Source organism: Panthera tigris, chromosome A1 (genome assembly GCF_018350195.1).
Source record: "Panthera tigris isolate Pti1 chromosome A1, P.tigris_Pti1_mat1.1, whole genome shotgun sequence".
NCBI classification, from domain to species: Eukaryota; Metazoa; Chordata; class Mammalia; order Carnivora; family Felidae; genus Panthera; species Panthera tigris.
In genome coordinates, this window is record NC_056660.1 from 123,544,003 (window position 1) to 123,565,573 (window position 21,571).

A 21,571-nucleotide genomic window follows, 5' to 3' on the forward strand; every position below is an offset into this window, starting at 1 on the left:
GGTTTTTTTTTTTTTCATAAAAGGCAATAATTGTTAGCTGTCATCATTATTCCAGGGTGTGCTAACCTTTCCCCAATTTTTTCCTTCATGTTAAGTTCCCTTGTAGTATTAAATCCTGCCTTCTAGAAAGTTGTCTGGTTGTTAGATTGTTCTTAAGGAATGTTTGGTAGTCGTTGACTTCATTTGAAGTAGGAGCCTGCAACAAGAGCTCTGGGTCATTTCTTATAGAACAATATTAATTGTTAAATTAGCATTTTTGCAAGGAACTTAACTGATAGCTTCTAAGCTGTCTAGCCACTTGATGACATTACTGTGACTTAAACTTCTCAGATTTTAAACATTTCATGGCATGTATAAAGATCTCTTGAAGCCATTTGTTTATTTCCCAAATGTGGCTTTGTTGGAGTTTTCTGGAAAGAGTTTTGTAAAGTTACTACTAAAGGTCATATTATTATTTTAATAATAAATTTAATAATTTATTAATAATATTTATGTATTATTAATTATTGTTATATAATATGTATGGTAATGTTATTTGATAATGTCACTAAAAACAGAAAAGATGGGATATCTGCAAATTCTTTCATTAGGATGATGAGGGAAAAGTTAGCATTAAAAAAAAAGCCTCTAATGTCTGAGGTTTATTAAGAAAGGCAAATTACAGAAATATTGATAGCATTATAAAAAAAAATAGCCATGTATTTCTAGTGGCCTATGGCCTACATTTCAGAACCACTTGACTCTTAATAGTTTAGATGTTTCTGAAACCATTTTTAGTCATACTAACATTTTGAAATTCCTATTTTTTGGCTTGTGTGTGGCACTTGGCAAAAAGTGAGTTCTCAATTGTATGCTTAACATTTAACATTTAGGTATATTAAATGATTTGTATAGGGACTTGACTGAATAATGTCTTTATATTGCTAAAATTATTTCAAGAATTAAAATGTTATTTTACTTTAAGAAAATACTTTTTCACTAATTTATCCTGTGACAGTGCTATTTAGATATTTCACCTTTAAAATTAATTATTTAGATACTATTCACATGTTAAATTTTTATTCAAGAATCTAGTAATGACTGTGAAGATAATCAAACACGGAACAGAGGATTTTCCAAGAGAGGCGGTAAGGACCATATTTTGGAACAGTTTGTACTTAGACTTTCTAATGTCATTGGGTTTCTTTCCCTGAAGATCTCCAGAATGTGCTATGAAGTACAGAATAGGGACTATGAATTCTGGTCATTCACAATATATATGAACTGGGATGTCATTGTCTCTGAATAGAATATTTGGAGATGAGGGAGAGGGAAGAAATTGTAGATTATTCTTTGTTCAAGTCTGGCAAGTGCTCTATCATACTCTGCTAATCCTGCCTCTGATGCAGTTAAGGTGAGATGGTATAAACATTACCATGCTTAATTCTTGATAATCATTTATGGGTAGACATGTGGGTTTTATTTTTGGTATTTCAACAACACATAGTGAACTTATAAAATGGATAAAAATTATTGAATTTCCTTATATTAAAAGATATTAAATCTCCTTATATTAAAAGAGTTTATCCTTAGGAACTATACAATCAGATACATTAGTATTTTCACCATAACTTGGGAACGGCTTTTTCCTTCCCTATTGAATAGCCCACTGAATACCAGACGCTCCCTAGTGAAGCTAGGACTTGTGGACTTCAGTATAACCTTCTTAGGGCTGTGAGGTAGGGAGGAATTTGGTGGTGAATGAGGGATGGCTATTTACCTCATAAATTGAATTTTTTAATGATAATTGCAGGGGGACATGTAATAATGGCAAGGAAATGTAAGTAAAAGCCAGACTCCCCTTTTAGAATTGCTTTTCCTTTAACAAGCAATTTTAACACTTAATATTCCTTAAGTATTGCTCTTAGTTTAAAATTTTTGGTTGTTTTCTGCAGAACAGTGAGTATCTTCCTCACTATTCTCTTTAAATCTGCTTAACTCATACTTATGGGATGCAGTCAGAAGCCAAAAGCTCTATGTGCTTGATCCTGGCTTATTGACTAATACAGGGTGACTCACAGGGAAACAGTCATTTTTGGGTATTCCTGATCGCTGTTCTTTGGAGTTGTATACATTTGAAGGTAGGGAAAGCGTGCACATGGTGGTCAGTAAATACAAGTATGTGTGCATAAATATAAGTGTATTTAAATTTGTATTGAAATATGACATAAAGTACCAGACGTGTGCATACATCATACATGTTCATAGGCATCCAGATCAAGAAGTAGAAATTACTAGCACCTCAAAAGCACCTTTTATGATCATATTCACTCAGCAGCAACTTGCCCACCACATGGGTAATTTGTATTCTGACTTTTGGCGGGACAGATTAATTTTCTCTGTTTTTGTACCTAATATAAATGGAATCATACAACATGCTGTTTTGTCTCCAGCTTCTCTCTGCTTAATGTGTTTGTGAGATGCAATCATAGTGTTGGTTGCAGTTGTAATCAATATCATTACTATATAGATTCTTTTGTTTTACTGTTCTGCTGTACAGAACAGTACATGGATGTTGGGATGTCTTCCAATTTTGGACTATTTTGAAACTGTTGCTGTGGATATTCCAGTACATTGCTTTTGGTGATACTGTTATCTGTTCGGAAATAGAATTGTTGGCTCATAGATTTTGTATATTTTTTTTTACTGTCAGATGTTTTCAAGATAAATATACTGAGGTACACTCCCACATCCTCACCTCACTTGGTATTTTCTTCTTAATTTTAACCATTCTGTTAAGTCTGTGGTAATATATTTCATTGTGGTTTTAACTTGCCTTTTCTTGATGGGCTAATAAAATGTGCAATGCATCGTATGTTTACTGGCGATTTGCACATCATCTTTTGTGTAGTGCTGATTCAAGTTTTTTGCCACTTTTTTTGGGGGTGTCTATTTTTACCTTTTTATTTGCAAATTAACACAGAAAATTTGCAAGAACAATAAAAATAACTCGTGGATAACATTTATATTTGGAGACTCTTTGCTCCCTTTAAAGTAATGGAGATACTGTCTTCTCTTTTTCTTGTTAAATTTTATTTTTTTTAGCCTCCACATTCAGACTGTGATTCATTTGGACTTCATTTTTTATATGATGTAAGATAGGGATCAAGGTCCATTTTTATTCCCCATAAGGGTGTGCAGTTGATCTGGTATCACTTTCTGAAAGACTTTCCCTTCCACTCTCCACTGCTAGGCTGCCTTTGTCCTAAATCAGGTGACAGTATTTATGTGGAACTATTCCTGGACTTGGTTCCTTTCCATTGGTCAGTTTCTGTATTTTCACATCTTTGCCATATAGCCTAAATTAGTGTAATTTCATAATATGTCCTAATATCTGGTAGTGTAAGTCTTCCAAGTTTATTGTTCTTCAGTATTACTTGGGTTATTGTTAGTCTTTTGCATTTCCATGTGACTTTTAGATTCAGTTTATCAATTTCCAGGAAAAAACTTAATGGGATATTTTGGGGATTGCACTGAATCTGTAGATTAGTTTGAAGAGAATGGCCATCTTTGCAAGTATTGGTGCTTCCAATTCCTGAATATCCCCATCGTAAATCTTGAGTTTTTCCTATGTTTTGCAGTTTTCACTAGTGAGTGATTATATGTCTGTCTTTACTTTAGTATTTGATATTTTGTGATACTTATGTTTATTTATCTAATATGTCATATAACATAAGCTTCACCATTTTGATGTATATAATTCAGTAGTTTTAAGTATATTCACTGTGTTGTATGTCAAATCATCACTCTTTAATTCCTGAACATTTCCTTCTCCCCACTCCCCAAATACCTTGTGCCTATTAGCAATTCATCCCATTTCCCTTTTATCTCCATCCTTTAGCAACCCAACCACTAACTGACTGTCTGTAGCTATGGATTTGCCAATTCTGGACTTTATGTAAATGAAATGATATAATATGTGGTTTTTTTGTGTCTTCTTTCACTTACCATGATGTTTTCAAGGTTTGTCCGTGTTGTAGCATGTGATGGTACTTAATTCCTTTTAATGGCTAATTAATAATTCACAGTGTACCATGTTCTGTTTGTTCATCACCTGATGGATTATTGGGTTGTTTCTACTTTTGAGCTATTATGACTAATGCTACTATAAACATTTGCGTACAAGTTTTATGTGAACATGTGTTTTAATTTTTATGGTGTATATACTTTGGAGTGAAACTGAAAAATTGTTTCCTACAGCAGCTGCACCAATTTACATTCCTTCCAACAATGTAGGAGTGTCCCAACTTCTCTGTATCCTCACCAGTTTTTGTTATTGTGTGTCATTTCAGTAGTAGTGATCCTTGTGGGTGTAAAATGGTATCTCATTATGGTTTTGATTGGCATGTCCTGATAACTGTCATAAGACATTTGCCCTTTTCTGTCTGGCTTAATTCACTTAGCATAACGTTTTCAGTGTTCATGTTGTAGTATGTATCAGAACAAAGAACTTTTCTTTTTATAGTTGAATAATTATCCATTGTATATATAAAATGCTCTTATGCTCCTATGAACATTCATATATGTTTATCTGTTGGGAGTCGTTGTTTTTGCATCTTTGGAATATATGCCTAGAAGTGGAATTGCCAGAAGATGGGACTGAAGTAAGTTGAAATATGCCACAGAGTTCACCATTCTGAGAATCAGCTTAAAATATTCTCTGGGTTACTGCAAGTCTGATTAACTTTCATTTTGGAAAATTTTTATTCTGACAGTTTTTGTCCATTTTTTTTTTCTTTTTTTGGAGTAGCAGAATTTGGAGTTTGTTACTTTGCCATTTTTGCTGAGTCATTGATCCATATCATTTAAAAGTTTTCATTTTGTTTTCTGGTATATAGAAATATAATTGAATTTTATATATTGAAGGTTGAGTGACCTCACTAAATTTATGGTAAGTACTTTTTTAAATGAAGAAAAGATGTTTATATTTCTTTTACCCGAAGTTTAAATGATTTATAAAGTTATGCCTTTTTGAGGATTGTTACCAGACATCATTAAGAGCTGCAAGAGTTTGTCAGCTGTCCCTTATGAAATGCAGAACGCACCTCACGGAAGGACTAATGTGTCACCTTTAAAAATACCTTAATGTTGGGGCTCCTGGGTGGCTCAGTTAATTAAGCGTCCGGCTTCAGGCTCAGGTCATGATCTTATGGTTTGTGAGTTTGAGCCCTGCGTTGGGCTCTGTGCTGACAGCTCAGAGTTTGGAGCCTGCTTTGGATTCTTTGTCTCTCGCTCTCTGCCCCTCCCCCACTTGCTCTCTGTCTCTGTCTCTCTCTCTCAAAAATAAATAAACATTAAAAAAATAAAAAAATTAATGTTATTTATGAAAAGTGACTTTTAAAGTGGTAAATTTTGAAATATTTCAATAACTCAGAAAAGCACAGAATATTCTATTACAAACACTTGAATACCACTACCTGGATTTAACAGGAACATTTTGTCATGTATGTTTCATATATAAAAAGATACATAATTGTTGGAAGATTTATCTTCTCTTTATATTTTATATCTTCTTCTTCCCAGAGTTAACTTAATTTAACATTGGTGTGTGTATATATTTCATATTCATACTTTGATAAAAATGTATTATACCTATCTTTTTGTGACTTATTTTTAAGATTTTATTTTTAGGTAATCTCTACACCCAACGTGGGAATCAAACTTAAAACCCTGAGATCAAGAGTTGCATGCTCTACTGACTGAGCCAGCCAAGCCCTCTCCCTCTTTTTGTGACTTTTTTTATTCCTTGTTTTTAAAGATTTATGTGTTGAAAGTGTAGATCTAGTTCATTCATTGTAACTTCTGTAGTGCTTTACTTACCTTTTAACCTCTTTATTTAAAAACAAATTATTTTTATGACCATGTGGGATACATAGTGTCCCTACCTTCAAACAAGAAGGTCATGGCAGATTTTTAATTGTATGTAACATCCATGTTATTTTCATCTCAAGTTATTAGACTTCTTATATAACTGGAAATTGGCATTAGTTACAGGAAAAGGAAAGCATCTTCATTTAAATGTTTGTGTTTCTCTTGTGTACAGAATTATTAAGCTTTGGTACTGGAAGTACTGAGTCATTTTATAATCATTGGCTCAGCAGAGAAGCTAGTTTTGAAAAGGAACCAAATTGAATTTACAGAAAGCAGTAGTGATTGAGAGCATAATGAATGGATTAAACAGATTAAAGATGAGTAGAATAAATGAGTCCATATAGAGATCTGAAGAAATTCTCTAAATTTGGGAATGGAAAACTTGAAGATATCTTCTAGGGAAGATAGAATAAGAAGCTCTGTTACTCTAACATATGTCTCTATATCTCCTGAGGAAAGAACACAGAAGATGAAAGAGGGAAGGGAAGAATACTATTCAAAGAATAGTTCAGAGACTTTTCTAGAGTTAAGGAGGCACAAGATTACAGAGAGAATTTAAAAAAACTTACACCCCTATATGTGTATTGAAATTGCAAAATTATGAAGATAGAAATATTTTGAACTATCAGAAAAAATATTGATCCACCTGTAAAAGAACATTAGATTGATAGAACTTTTGTGCGTTTTTTTTTTTTTTCCAATAAAGGTAGAGATCAGAATAGAGGAGAATGTAGAATTCTGAGGAGAATAGTTCTGAATCTGAACTGTTATATCCGGAAAATTTAGTTATCAGAGAGAAATAATACCACTGAGATAAAGATGGTGTTTAGTACTGTCATACCACTGAGGAAACAACTACTAAATCATATTTACTAGTAAGAGGAAACTGCAACAAAGAAGTAGGAAGCAATGATGAACAAAACTAAATAAATACACGTTTTAAAAATGGTAAGCGTCTTGGTAAGCCTAGGTAAGTATTGCTTGTAGAAGATAGTAATAAATGATGGTAATTAATTTAGGTGTTTTAGAAACAAAGAACCAACATACTAACAAATGAAATACTTTAGTTCTTTGTCACCTCAGTAGGAAAGAGAATGGATTGAAACTAATTTCAGGATTTCTTAAAAATGGTAAAACTGAAAGATAATAAGAAAAAGTACATGATGTATAACTCACTAGTGGAGGAAATCCAGTAGAAGGGCAGGACTTTGTAGTAAATAGACAAGGTTGAAGATAATTTATTTTTTAATTTTTTATTAAAAAATTTGTTTTTGATGTTTATTTTTGAGAGAGAGAGAGAGAGCACAAGCGGGGGGAGGGACAGAGAGAGAGGGAGACCCAGAATCTGAAGCAGGCTCTAGGCATTGAGCTGTCAGCCCAGAGCCTGATGCAGGGCTCAAACCCATGAACTGTGAGATCATGACCTGAGCTGAAGTTGGATGCTTAACTGACTAAGCCACCCAGATTCCCCTAATTTAAATATTTATAAAATATTCATGATGAGATTGAAGGATGTCAGTAAAGGCATAAAATGTAGCATTTGGGAAATCTAACAGAAGGGCAGAAAGAACAAAAAAAGTTGAAAAAAACTCAGGAAAGAGAAAACACAAAAGAGGATGAAAGAAGTAAGAAATCAATGTCAGTAATCATACTATGTGTATAGTTACATGTATTTCAGTGCAGAGTTGCAAATAAAGAGAAAAATGTCAGTCCAATATGAACCCCCAAAAGCTGGTATAGAAATAGGAGACAAAATAGACTAAAGCAGACATATTAGGGATGAAGAAATAATTACCTAATGATAAAAGGCATGTTCACTGGGAAAATATTACAGTTTGGAACATGGTTTGAAATCTAACAATATATTCTTATGTATATAAAGCAAAAGTAGACATAATTATGTGGGAAAAAATTGCAAATTCTAGTTAAACTATTAATCTTAGGTTTAAACCATTTTTCCGTTACAAACTGATAGAATGAGCAGACCAGAAATGAGTAAGACTATAGAGACTACGGTAGATTTGAATACTAGTTATTAAGCCTGATTTAATATTTCTGTTTGGAATAATACACACCCTTCTTTTATACATTCTTTTACAGCATCTAGAAAATAGATATAATTTTGCCATAAATTAAGGCCAAAAGGAAGTCTCACAATATACTGTAGAATTTATCATATGCTATGTCCTCTTGTTAAAGTATTGTGAAAACAGAAATCCATAATGAAAAGCCTAACCCTTGTGGTTTGGAAACTGAATTTCTCAATTTCTGAAAATTCATATGGAAATAATAAAGTATTTAGAACTGAATGGGCAGTAAAAACATCAAAACTTAAGGGATACAGCTAAAGCAGCTGACTTTTTGAGGAATTTTTGTAGTCTTAAATGCATTGAGTAGAAAAGAAATTAATGTATTCAACTTAAGTAATTAAAAAACTCAGTAGAAGGAAGTTAAAAAGAAAATAGACATGAATGAAACAGATACAGTGGAGTGTTATTCACTAAAAGTGAATGAGGTATGCATCAACAAAAAGTTGAATAAAAGGAAGCAAGATAAAAAATACATATTCTATAAGATTCCATTATATAAAGCTCAAACAAACTGAACAATATGTTGCATAAAGATATGCACATAGTTGATAAAATTAGGAGCAAGGAAATGAGAAACAAATCAGGATATTGGTTGAGGAAGGGGGAAACATAGGGTGAAAGACTACACATGGTTTCCCTAGGTCTTGGGAATATTTTTAGTTTGTTTTTTTTTTTAATATATTTATTTTTGAGAGACAGCATAAGCTGGGGAAGGGCAGAGAGAGAGGGAGACAGATCTGAAGCAGGTTTCACGCTTGTCAGCACACACCCCGACTTGGGCCTTGAACCCATGAACTTAGCATGACCTGAGCTGAAGTTGGACTGGGGTGGACCAGCTGAGCTACCCTGGTGCCCTGGGAACGTTTTTAGTTTTAAGCTGGCTAGTAGGTCTGTAGGTTTTCATTTTATTATTCATGTGCTCACACCAAAGTAACATACCTTAAAAAGAAGCGGGTCAAAAAAATAAACTGTTTCTTGAGAAGAGATAAACTCTAACAAGGTTTATTCAAAGATAAAGAGGCACAAATAATTTAGAAAAGGTGGATATAAGTATTGATAAAGCGATTGTTGCTAGATTGAGGAATCTAAGTTTGAGGTTGTAGATGTATCATCATGAATCTACCTTGAATTAAGTCTGCCCTATTTTATAAATAGGCTTTAAAAACACATATAATTCAGTATCAAGAAATACAGGTAGAATTTTACCTTTATTGAGAAGTTTCTTTGTAAATAGTGGCAAGTTCATAAACTGAATCTCACTTTCTTTATTTTCTGCCCAGTTGACGTTTTGGTTTTGAATTGACCTCGTTCTGCCTTAGGTGGGATATGTTACTTGAAATATTTATACTGATTTTTGGTTTTTAATTGAATTTAAAGTGTTTATAGTAGGAAATCAGGCTTTGTATATGTCTATATGTTTCTGCTTTGAGTAAGATGTTTTACTGTTTTCTGTAAAGAACAATGTAAGCCTAGATTTATCTAATGCTTCTGTGCATTGTAGAAATGTTGTTAATGATACATTTGTGGTAATTTTCAGTGTTTTGCAAGTGACAGTTTTTTCGTCAAAAAAATTTTTTTTTTCAAGTAAACTCTTCCTCTCAACGTGGGGCTTGAACTCAAGACTCTGGAATAGAGTCACAAGCTCTACTGACTGAGCCAGCCAACTACCTCTGGTTATTTTTCGTTTTGATTCTCAGAAAACAGTGGGTTTTTTCTTTTTTTTAAATTGTAGCTATATCTGTTTATGGTAGTAAAGTTGAACATTTAATGTTTATTTTTAACAGAGAGAGACAGATTCAGAGACAGAGCATGAGTGGGGAAAGGGGGAGAGAGAGAGGGAGACACAGAATCTGAAGCAGGCTCCAGGCTCCGAGCTGTCAGCACAGAGCCGGACACGGGGCTCGAACTCAAAGATTGCGAGATCATGACCTGAGCCAAAGTTGGACGCTTAACCATCTGAGCCACCCAGGTGCCCCAAAGTTGAACATTTATAGGTCAAATATGCCATTTCTTTTTAGTAACTATTAATGCCTTAAAATATTTAAAGTTACTGAATTATGCAAGGCTTAAAATAAATTTGGACACCATTCCTCCAAGATTTCTTTGTTGTTATTTTGTGTTGTTCTTGTGTGTGTTTTCATATTATAGGCTATCAAGATGGAAATGATTCAGAAGCTTCAGGGTCATCCAGAAGAGGTGGAAGAGGTGGTTTCCGAGGTTGCCGTGGAGGATTTGGTCTAGGAAGTTCAAGTTAGTAGTGAATTGCAAATGGTGTGCTTTATCTGTTAAGAAGGAAATGATAAAAAATAAAACCTATCGGTTAAGCTTGTTGAGAGGATTATATGAGAAGAGCTTACACTGTAGCTGGTATATAATTGCTTACATTATATATGACATTTTTAGACACATATCTAATTGCATACCTGTTGGAATAGATGAGTCTTTATAGAAGTTTGTGTGACTCAGCTCTTTAATCTTACTTTTTTTTTTTTTTTTTTTTAGAGTTTATTTATTTATTTTGAGAGAGAGAGAGAGCGGGAAAGGGGTGGGGGTGAAGAGAGAATTCCAAGTGGACTCTGCTCTGTCCACACAGAGCGCAATGCAGGGCTCAAACTCACAAACTGTGAGATCATGACGTGAGCCAAAACCAAGAGTAGAGTGCTCAGCCAGCTGAGCCACCCAAGTGCCTAATATTACTGTTTTAAAGCCTTCATCATAAAAGCCAACCTTAGAAATAGGTAGCCTTCTCTAAGACTGTACCCTCCTTTATACCCTCTTCTACCAGTTTGGCTTTCTAACAACTTACTCCACCCATCGTTTCTTAGAGCTAGGCGTATTGACTTCAGAAGTCACTGCTGGATTGCGTGTGTCTCTTAATGGAAGAGGAAGGATGCGTGGTTTTGGAAGTCAAAACTAAATCTGTAATAATTTAATAGATGTATAGGAGATGAGTGAATTGTCACTTTTAAAAAAGTGTAAGGGTCTAGGGGTTGTTCAGGACTTGTAAGGTTTGATTTAGCAACAGTGGGAGCAAGCGGGTACTGTTCCGGAGAATAAGCAAAAAGGCTATGCAATGTGAAGTTTCTGGGGCAGTAGCAGTGCTATTTTTGGGAGGTTGTTTAACTTTTGCTTATATGATATTTTAACATAGTATTGGCCCTAACTTTTTTAAAAAATAATTTTAATAAAAGTTTTGAGGAAGTCATTTGTAATTCAAAGAAATAATTTATGGAGAAATCCTTTGTGTGATTCTTAGAAAAATGCTCATTGTGATTCCTTTACAATTTAAACTATTTTGCCTCACATCTTTAACTTCTGGCACTATCACTTGATTTTCTTGTCTCTCTTTTAGATTTTCTTCTCTTTATCATTTTAAAACCTCTTAAAAGTAATATAATCTCATTATGTACAAATACAGATAGTGAATATGAACAAGATGAGGGGATGCAGCGCACTGGTGGCCTTTTTGGTTCTAGAAGACCATCTTTAAGTGGTGCAGGTGAGAAATAGAATTTCTTATTGAATGTTAAACATTCATATATGTTTTTAGCTCTACAATTAGTAAACTAATAGATGTATTTAAGTATACTTGGTTAGCTCATAACTTTCTATGATTTTTAGATCTGCTTTTTATACATGGGCAGTTTTGCCTTCCTTATAAAATTTGTGCACTGTGAATTATTTCTTCTCTCTTACCAGTTAATTTGATGTATAAATATAGCTTGAATTGGAGGAAGGAAAATGAAGTTTGAAGTGGTTTCAAAGAAAGAACTCTTTAGGTGATTTGAGGAGAAAATGAAAAAACACAGCAACACAATTGTTGATAAAAATGTGCAAATGTGTATATACTGGTACATCCAAACCATAGACTGTTATTCAGTACTAAAAGGAAATGAGCCATCAAACTATGAAAAGACCTGTAGAAACCCTAAATGCATGTTACTAAGTGAAAGAAGCCAATCTGAAAAGGCTACTTACTAAATACTTTCCAACTTTAAGACATTCTGGAAAAGGAACAACTTTGGAGAAGGGTAAAAAGAATAGTGGTTGCCAGGGGTTGGGGGCAGGAAGGAATAGTATGAAGGATTTTTAGAACAGTGAAAATACTTTGTATGATACATCAACGGTGGATACAAGTCATTTTATGTTTTTTAAAACCCATAGAATGTATAACACCGAATGTGAGCCCTACTGTAAACTTTTAATATGATAAACTTTTAATGTTGATAATGGGGGAGGATGTTAAAATGTGAGGGCAGGAGGGAGGTATCAGAGAAATCTCTGTTCCTTTCTCTCAATTTTTCTGTGAACTTAAAACTCTCTCTCAAAAAAAAATGAAGGTTTTAAAGTGTTCACATGAGGAAAAGATTTATATTAAATGTAGAATTAAGAGATGGATGGACAAAGGGACCAGGTATCCTCAGTACTCAGTATTTGAATAGAAATAGCTATATGTCTAAGTAATCTGCAGAACAATGCCTTACAGGTAATGGTGACACTTACCAAAGCAGAAGCGGCAGTGGAAGTGGACGAGGTGAGTTTTTACTTGGTTTACCTACAAGGGGTTAACATTATTGTAATCCAAATTTAATTTTTTTTAATCTAATTTTTTTCAATATATGAAATTTATTGCCAAATTGGTTTCCATAAAACACCCAGTGCTCATCCCAAAAGGTGCCCTCCTCAATACCCATCACCCACCCTCCCCTACCTCCCACCCCCCATCAACCCTCAGTTTGTTCTCAGTTTTTAAGAGTCTCTTATGCTTTGGCTCTCTCCCACTCTCACCTCTTTTTTTTTTTTTTCCTTCCCCTCCCCCATGGGTTTCTGTTAAGTTTCTCAGGATCCACATGAGAGTGAAAACATGTGGTATCTGTCTTTCTCTGTATGGCTTATTTCACTGAGCATCACACTCTCCAGTTCCATCCACGTTGCTACAAAGGGCCATATTTCATTCTTTCTCGTTGCCACATACTACTCCATTGTGTATATAAACCACAATTTCTTTACCCATTCATCAGTTGATGGACAGTTAGGCTCTTTCCATAATTTGGCTATTGTTGAGAGTGCTGCTATAAACATTAGGGTACAAGTGCCCCTATGCATCAGTACTCCTATATCCCTTGGGTAAATTCCTAGCAGTACTATTTCTGGGTCATAGGGTAGGTCTATTTTTAATTTTGTGAGGAACTTCCACCCTGTTTTCCAGAGCGGCTGCACCAGTTTGCATTCCCACCAACAGTGCAAGAGGGTTCCCGTTTCTCCATATCCTCTCCAGCGTCTATAGTCTCCTGATTTGTTCATTTTGGCCACTCTGACTGGTGTGAGGTGATATGAGTGTGGTTTTGATTTGTATTTCCCTGATGAGCGACGTTGAGCATCTTTTCATGTGCCTTTTGGCCATCTGGATGTCTTCTTGAGAGAAGTGTCTATTCATGTTTTCTGCCCATTTCTTCACTGGATTATTTGTTTTTCAGGTGTGGAGTTTGGTGAGCTCTTTATAGATTTTGGATATTAGCCCTTTGTCTGATATGTCATTTGCAAATATCTTTTCCCATTCTGTTGGTTGCCTTTTCGTTTTGTTGATTGTTTCCTTTGCTGTGCAGAAGCTTTTTATCTTCATAAGGTCCCAGTAGTGCATTTTTGCTTTTAATTCCCTTGCCTTTGGGGATGTGTCAAGTAAGAAATTGCTACGGCTGAGGTCAGAGAGGTTTTTTCCTGCCTTCTCCTCTAGGGTTTTGATGGTTTCCTGTCTCACATTCAGGTCCTTTATCCATTTTGAATTTATTTTTCTGAATGGTGTGAGAAAGTGATCTAGTTTCAACCTTCTGCATGTTGCTGTCCAGTTCTCCCAGCACCATTTGTTAAAGAGACTGTCTTTTTTCCTGCTTTGTCAAAGGTTAGTTGGCCATACGTTTGTGGGTCTAGTTCTGGGGTTTCTATTCTATTCCATTGGTCTATGTGTCTGTTTTTGTGCCAATACCATGCTGTCTTGATGATTACAGCTTTGTAGTAGAGGCTAAAGTCTGGGATTGTGATGCCTCCTGCTTTAGTTTTCTTCTTCAAAATGACTTTGGCTATTCGGGGCCTTTTGTGGTTCCATATGAATTTTAGGATTGCTTGTTCTAGTTTCGAGAGGAATGCTGGTGCGATTTTGATTGGGATTGCATTGAATGTGTAGATAGCTTTGGGTAGTATTGACATTTTAGCAATATTTATTCTTCCAATCCATGAGCACGGAATGTTTTTCCATTTCTTTATATGTTCTTCAATTTCCTTCATAAGCTTTCTATAGTTTTCAGCATACAGATCTTTTACATCTTTGGTTAGGTTTATCCCTAGGTATTTTATGCTTCTTGGTGTAATTGTGAATGGGATCAGCTTCTTTATTTGTCTTTCTGTTGCTTCGTTATTAGTATATAAGAATGCAACTGATTTCTGTACATTGATTTTGTATCCTGCAACTTTGTTGAATTCATGTATCAGTTCTAGCAGACTTTTGGTGGAGTAAGTCGGATTATCCATGTATAATATCATGTCATCTGCAAAAAGGGAAAGCTTAACTTCATCTTTGCCAATTTTGATGCCTTTGTTGTCTGATTGCTGATGCTAGAACTTCCAACACTATGTTAAACAACAGCAGTGAGAGTGTACATCCCTTTTGTGTTTCTGATCTCAGGGAAAAAGCTCTCAGTTTTTCCCCATTGAGGATGATGTTAGCTTTGGGCTTTTCATAAATGGCTTTTATGATCTTTAAGTATGTTCCTTCTATCCCGACTTTCTCGAGGGTTTTTATTAAGAAAGGATGCTGAATTTTGTCAAATGCTTTTTGTGCATCGATTGACAGGATCCTATGGTTCTTATCTTTTCTTTTATTAATGTGATGTATCACGTTGATTGATTTGCGAATGTTGAACCAGCCCTGCATCCCAGGAATGAATCCCACTTGATCATGGTGAATAATTCTTTTTATATGCTCTTGAATGCGATTTGTTAGTATCTTGCTGAGAATTTTTGCATCCATATTCATCAGGGATATTGGCCTGTAGTTCTCTTTTTTTACTGGGTCTCTGTCTGGTTTAGGAATCAAAGTAATACTGGCTTCACAGAATGAGTCTGGAAGTTTTCCTTCCCTTTCTATTTTTTGGAATAACTTGAGAAGGATAGGTATTATCTCTGCTTTAAACGTCTGGTAGAACTCCCCTGGGAAGCCATCTGGTCCTGGACTCTTATTTGTTGGGAGATTTTTGATGACTGATTCAATTTCTTCGCTGGTTATGGGTCTGTCAAGCTTTCTATTTCCTCCTGATTGAGTTTTGGAAGAGTGTGGGTGTTTAGGAATTTGTCCATTTCTTCCAGGTTGTCCAGTTTGTTCGCATATAATTTTTCATAGTATTCCCTGATAATTGCTTGTATCTCTGAGGAATTGGTTGTAATAATTCCATTTTCATTCATGATTTTATCTATTTGGGTCCTCTCCCTTTTCTTTTTGAGAAGCCTGGCTAGAGGTTTGTCAATTTTGTTTATTTTTTCAAAAAACCAACTCTTGGTTTCATTGATCTGGTCTACAGTTTTTTTAGATTCTATATTGTTTATTTCTGCTCTGATCTTTATTATTTCTCTTCTTCTGCTGGGTTTAGGCTGTCTTTGCTGTTCTGCTTCTGTCTCCTTTAGGTGTGCTGTTAGATTTTGTATTTGGGATTTTTCTTGTTTCTTGAGATAGGCCTGGATTGCAATGTATTTTCCTCTCAGGACTGCCTTCGCTGCATCCCAAAGCGTTTGGATTGTTGTATTTTCATTTTTGTTTGTTTCCATATATTTTTAAATTTCTTCTCTAATTGCCTGGTTGACCCACTCATTCTTTAGTAGGATCTTCTTTAACCTCCATGCTTTTGGAGGTTTTCCAGACTTTTTCCTGTGGTTGATTTCAAGCTTCATAGCACTGTGGTCTGAACGTGTGCATGGAATGATTTCAATTCTTGTATACTTACGAAGGACTGTTTTGTGACCCAGTATGTGATCTATCTTGGAGAAGGTTCCATGTGCCCTCGAGAAGAAAGTATATCTGTTGCTTTGGGATGCAGAGTTCTAAATATATCTGTCAAGTCCATCTGATCCAATGTATCATTCAGGGCCCTTGTTTCTTTATTGACGGTGTGTCTAGATGATCTATCCATTTCTGTAAGTGGGGTGTTAAAGTCCCCTGCAATTACCACATTCTTATCAATAAGGTTGCTTATGTTTGTGAGTAATTGTTTTATATATCTGGGGGCTCCTGTATTTGGTGCATAGACATTTATAATTGTTAGCTGTTCCAGCTGGAGTAGCCATACTTATATCAGACAAACTAGACTTTAAAGGCTGTAACAAGAGATGAGAAGGGCATTATATAATAACCAAATTTAATTTTTGATGTTAAAAGTAACTGTTAGTACTTTTATACACTTTGAGGAATATACATTTTCTCTGCCTGTTTTGGGAGTTACTTAATACTCCTCAGTATAGCAGTTCCATTATAGGAATTATATATCATTGATGTATTTGCTCAGTGTATGCACAAGGGTGTTCACTGAAGCTTCATTTATAATAAGTAAAAACTGAAAGTCAACCAGAATTCATCAATAAATAATGGTTTACTAAATAATATAACCATAAAATGGGATACTGTGCAGATGTTGAAGATTGAAATATGTATGTGTAAGTTCTTAAGACAGTATGTTTTGGGGGGCGTCTGGGTGGCTTAGTGGGTTAAACATCTGACTGTTGATTTTGGCTCAGGTCATTATCTCATGGTTGTGAGTTCCAGCCTTGTTTGGGCTCTGCCCTGACAACACTCCTGCCCTCCCTGCCCCCTCTCTCAAAATAAATTAAAAAAAACAAAACTGTGTTTTCTTACGAGATAGTTATTTGATTTGGTAAAAGGGATAAACAGTGTTGAGTATACATGATTTTGTACTATGAAAAATTTTTTTAGAGTTAGAAATATTTAAATGTCATAAAAGTTAAAATGCTTTCCTGACCAGGAAAACAATAAAGCTTGTTTTATTTCTCTGAAAAATCCTCAGTGATCATTAGTACTCTCAGAGCATTCAAAGAGACAGTTCCTTTGAGCTTCCTCTGTTCTACCCTCTTGATTCTTAGATTCTTCATTATAGAAAGAGGTTACTAATGGCTAGTTAAACCATATTTACAAATGCTCAAATCTTGTTTGGACAAGGATGTTCAGGACGAAATTAGCTTACATGTAAAAATGTATCTTGTTAGATTTTTAAATCTAGTGCAGTCCTTATTCTTTTTTTCTGACAATACCTGAAAGTGGCACAATAGATAACTATTGTCTAAAAACCATAGGGTATTGTATGGAAAAGAGTTAACGTAACAGTCCTGACTGTTGTTCTTTGAATGCCCTGCTTACAAGGTTGTTCTTTGTCTAGTATTCGGGAAATTGGATTTGGGGAGGGTTCTCACCACCCTGAGTAGTGTAAGAATGGCTTACTGTGCCTGAATTGTTAGTACAACAATGTAGGTTTTTTTTTTGTTTTTTTTTTTAATTTTTTTAATGTTTATTTTTGAGAGAGACAAAGCGCAAACAGGGTAGGGGCAGAGAGAGGGAGACACAGAATCTGAGGCAGGCTCCAGGCTCTGAGCTGTCAGCATGGAGCCCCACACCAGGCTTGAACTCATGAGCCATGAGATCATGAGTTCTCATGAACTGAGCCACCCAGCCAACAGAGCCACCCAGACGCCCAACAATGTAGTTTTAATACCTTCTTTACTTTTGAGAGTCTGAAATTTCTGCCTGGTATTTGCGAGGCAGAAAGTGGCTACATTATCAGCCCCTAATAAAAACAGTGAGTACTGAGTCTCTGATGAGCTTCTCTGGTAGGCAGTGTTTCCAAGGTGTTGTTACAACTTGGGGCTAGGGAAATTAGTCCTGTGTGACACCACTGGGAGCGGACTCTTGGAAGCTTATGTCTGGTTATCTTTGGATTTTGCCCCATACACCTTTTTCCTTTGCTGATGTTACTTTCTGTCCTTTGTAATAAATCATAATTGTGAGTATGACTATAATAGTTTCTGAGTCCTACTGAATCATACAACCTGGGAATGGTAGTGGGGATACCCCAATACAGATGGACTTTTAGTTCATTTTAGAAAATAGATTCCTTTGCTGAGGAGTATAGGAATTAGGAAAGGGACAGAACAGCTGAAACAAAAACTAATAATATATAACAGTATCAGTTGCATGAAATCAGCATTTTGAGTATTAAGGAAACCTAATTAAGGTTAACCTAATTGTTAGCCTAATTGTTAAACCTAAAATTGTTAAGGATTTTATTTATCAAAATTGTCTTGTTTGTGTGAAGGGCCTTTAAAGATGTCTGTCCATTTTTAGAACTTACTTTCTTTGAAAACAAGCAATGAAAATAAAGATGTGCACAGCCTTTTATCTTGACTAATTGTCAGTATGGATTTTTTTTAATTAGGTGGTTACAAAGGTTTAAATGAAGAAGTAATAACAGGCTCTGGAAAAAGTAAGTTTTACTTTAGATAAAGTATTTGATTTTTATGGTCAAAATTCTTTTACCCTTCAATTAAAAAATAAAAACCATTTATATCTTGTTTTGGTTTGATTGCCTTTAAGATTCTTGGAAGTCAGAAGCTGAAGGAGGAGAAAGTGGTGATACTCAAGGTATACTAATTTTTGTGTGATCCCATGAATTTCTATTGTATTTTAATAAAAATGAAAAATACTTAAAAGCAGAGTTGACTTTTTTTTATTTGAAGTGAAAAGTTGAATGGTAAACATTGGGAAGTTCTACAGCATTTAAAATTTGATATTCAGTTCTTGTTTTCCCTCTTACTTTTCTTCTGGTCCTTGTGATGTAAGCTCTTTCTTTTATTTGAATTCTAAGGACCAAAGGTGACCTACATACCACCTCCGCCACCTGAGGATGAGGATTCCATCTTTGCACATTATCAGACAGGCATAAACTTTGACAAATATGATACTATTCTTGTAGAAGTATCTGGACATGATGCACCACCAGCAATTCTGGTCAGTGTAATAATTATATCTTTATTGACTGTGTAGGAAACTTTGTTTTTAAAATAGTTGGTACATTTCCATAGGTTGATGTGAAAGAATATAAAAATCTCATTTTTAGCACTTAATGGCTTAGGTTAGAAATTAAGAACCATATCTACCATGTACAGTAGAATTAATAACTATGTTGAAAGAGTATTAAATTTCATCTCCACATTCCCAAACCAGGATGAGAACTTCATTTAAATCTACTAAAAAGGATATTTTTCTAGAGATTCAAGATGTCTGCTTCCTAAATATTTGAGAAAGTCTGTTTTAGGAGAATGATTTTCTGAGGAGTAGGGGAGCTTACAGTCCCCTGTTGATTAATGAGCCATTATTACTGGTCAGAGTATTTGTATTTCACAGGTTTTGAGAGATCAGAAAAAATGTTTTTAGAACTAGTATCTATAGGGAATATTCTTTAATTCTATGAAGTAATAATATATAGGCTCTGTTTATTACTTTTGAGTAGGGGCATATTGGTAAAGTAAGTTTAGTATATTGAATGGAATTAACAAAAACGTGAGAATAACTCAAATGGGGTATGTTTATGGGATGATCTGTGTGTGATATATGGAATTTAATCACTGCCCTCCCCCACTCCCCTGCCTTGTTTTTTTGTTTTGTTTTTTTTTTTTTTTTTAGACTTTTGAGGAAGCTAATCTCTGTCAGACACTGAATAACAACATTGCTAAAGCTGGTTATACTAAGCTTACTCCTGTGCAAAAATACAGTATTCCTATTATACTGGCAGGGCGAGATTTGATGGCATGTGCTCAGACAGGGTCTGGAAAGACTGTAAGTCCTTTTCCAACATGTACTCTCCATAATCAAACTATTAATAGTTTTTGAACTTAATTTTTTTTCAAGTAGTTTGAATCTTTTCGGTTGAATGGTAGATCGATAATATCAATGAACTGTCATAAATACTCATGTTTTTTGCTTCTGAATGAAGCAAAATGAATGTTTAATTCATTTTTTTAAGAGTGCTCAACTCCTTCTGTAACATGTTAATATCCGAAATAAAATGATAGAGGGTCAAAGCACTAGAGGTTATAAAAATAACCTCAGGTTATGCTATCCAAAAGAACTCGGATGAGATCGGGCTGGTCTTAAGACTTACCTCTGGGATCTGTCTGTTAAATAGGGTTCCATGAGATGAGTCTTAAAGACTATCCTTTCTGAATCATGCAATTTTGGTTCATGCTGTTTTAACCTTAATCAGCCTCCATAGTAGAGTTGAGGGGATAATAAGTGAGTTATATAATATAGCAGCTGATGTGTGACTTAAACCTTACTTTGGAGGTAGATTTTAGTATCTTAATGAGAAAACTATTACAAAACATTTCTTTTGCCCCATTAACTTCAGTAAGGGTGAGTAATCCAAATGAATGATTTCCCAATTTTTGCTCTGTTTGTGTAACACTTTTGTCATGAATTCGGAGTGATAATTTTATCACTACTCCAAAAGGACAGATTTAGAATAATTGCTAAATGCAATGATTTACGTCAAGTTATATGTACATTCCCCTCTATAAATAAGTTAATGTTAATTTATTTAGAATCAATGGGTGTGCTTTTTAAAAAACTGAAAAATATCAAAAATTTTATATTGTGTAAATGAGCATAAAAGTTGAGGTGTTAAAAACTCACTGAACTAAAACTGTTTTCTTCTCTCATCTTAAATTTACCAGCAAGATGGAGGAAGAATCTAGAGACTGTAAGGAAATAAGGAATAGATTTATTTCTACAGGGAGAAGGATGATGTATTATAAATTCGTGTACCATGTAATTTAACTTTTAGGCAGCTTTTCTCTTGCCAATTTTGGCACATATGATGCGTGATGGAATAACAGCCAGTCGTTTCAAAGATCTGCAGGAACCAGAGTGTATTATTGTAGCACCAACTCGAGAGTTGATCAATCAGATCTATTTGGAAGCCCGAAAATTTTCTTTTGGGTATGTACATCTGGAATGCCATCCATTTTTTTTTTAAATGTGTATTTATTTATTTTGAGGGCGGGAGGGCAGTGAGAGAGGGAGAGAGAGAATCTGAAGCAGGCTCCATGCTTAGCACAGAGCCCAGTGTGGGGCTTGATCTCACAACCATGAGATCACAGCCTGAGCCGAAATCAAGAACAGACTGAGCCCCCAGGCACCCTGGAATGCCATTCAAAACAAGGTTTTCTTTAGAGATTTTTCTTAAAGTCTCAGTGGAGTTCTCAGAAGAACTCAGTGCAGCCATGTAATTCGTATTACTTGATTGAAATGTGCTTTCTTTATAATCTTTATGGAATCCCAGTTTATTTAAAAAATTTTTTCAATTTTTTTCAATTTTTTTTTTTTTTTTTGAGACAGAGATACAGAGTGTGAGCCAGGGAGGGGCAGAGAGAGAGGGAGACAGAATCTGAAGCAGGCTTCAGGCTCTGAGCTGTCAGTGCAGAGCCCAATGTGGGACTTGAACCCATAGGATCATGACCTA

The 21,571-nt window shown here is 34.9% G+C and overlaps 1 protein-coding gene across 7 annotated transcripts in view; it reads left to right on the forward strand.

Annotated features, from left to right (window-relative positions):
- The window catches only part of DDX4 (DEAD-box helicase 4), a 91,617-nt gene that overhangs the window by 40,129 nt on the left and 29,917 nt on the right, over positions 1–21,571 (forward strand). For 3 of the 7 annotated variants that reach the window (XM_042986899.1, XM_042986917.1, XM_042986908.1), the window contains 9 exons: positions 1,068–1,127; positions 10,149–10,250; positions 11,419–11,499; positions 12,472–12,534; positions 18,488–18,535; positions 18,646–18,693; positions 18,917–19,059; positions 19,735–19,887; positions 20,894–21,048. In XM_042986899.1, coding sequence (XP_042842833.1) covers positions 1,068–1,127; positions 10,149–10,250; positions 11,419–11,499; positions 12,472–12,534; positions 18,488–18,535; positions 18,646–18,693; positions 18,917–19,059; positions 19,735–19,887; positions 20,894–21,048 — 853 coding nt within the window. Of the gene's footprint in view, positions 1–1,067; positions 1,128–6,705; positions 6,881–10,148; positions 10,251–11,418; positions 11,500–12,471; positions 12,535–18,487; positions 18,536–18,645; positions 18,694–18,916; positions 19,060–19,734; positions 19,888–20,893; positions 21,049–21,571 lie in introns of those variants that run through there. The other 4 variants (XM_007079933.2, XM_042986921.1, XM_042986936.1 and 1 more) reach the window with 3 other exon arrangements.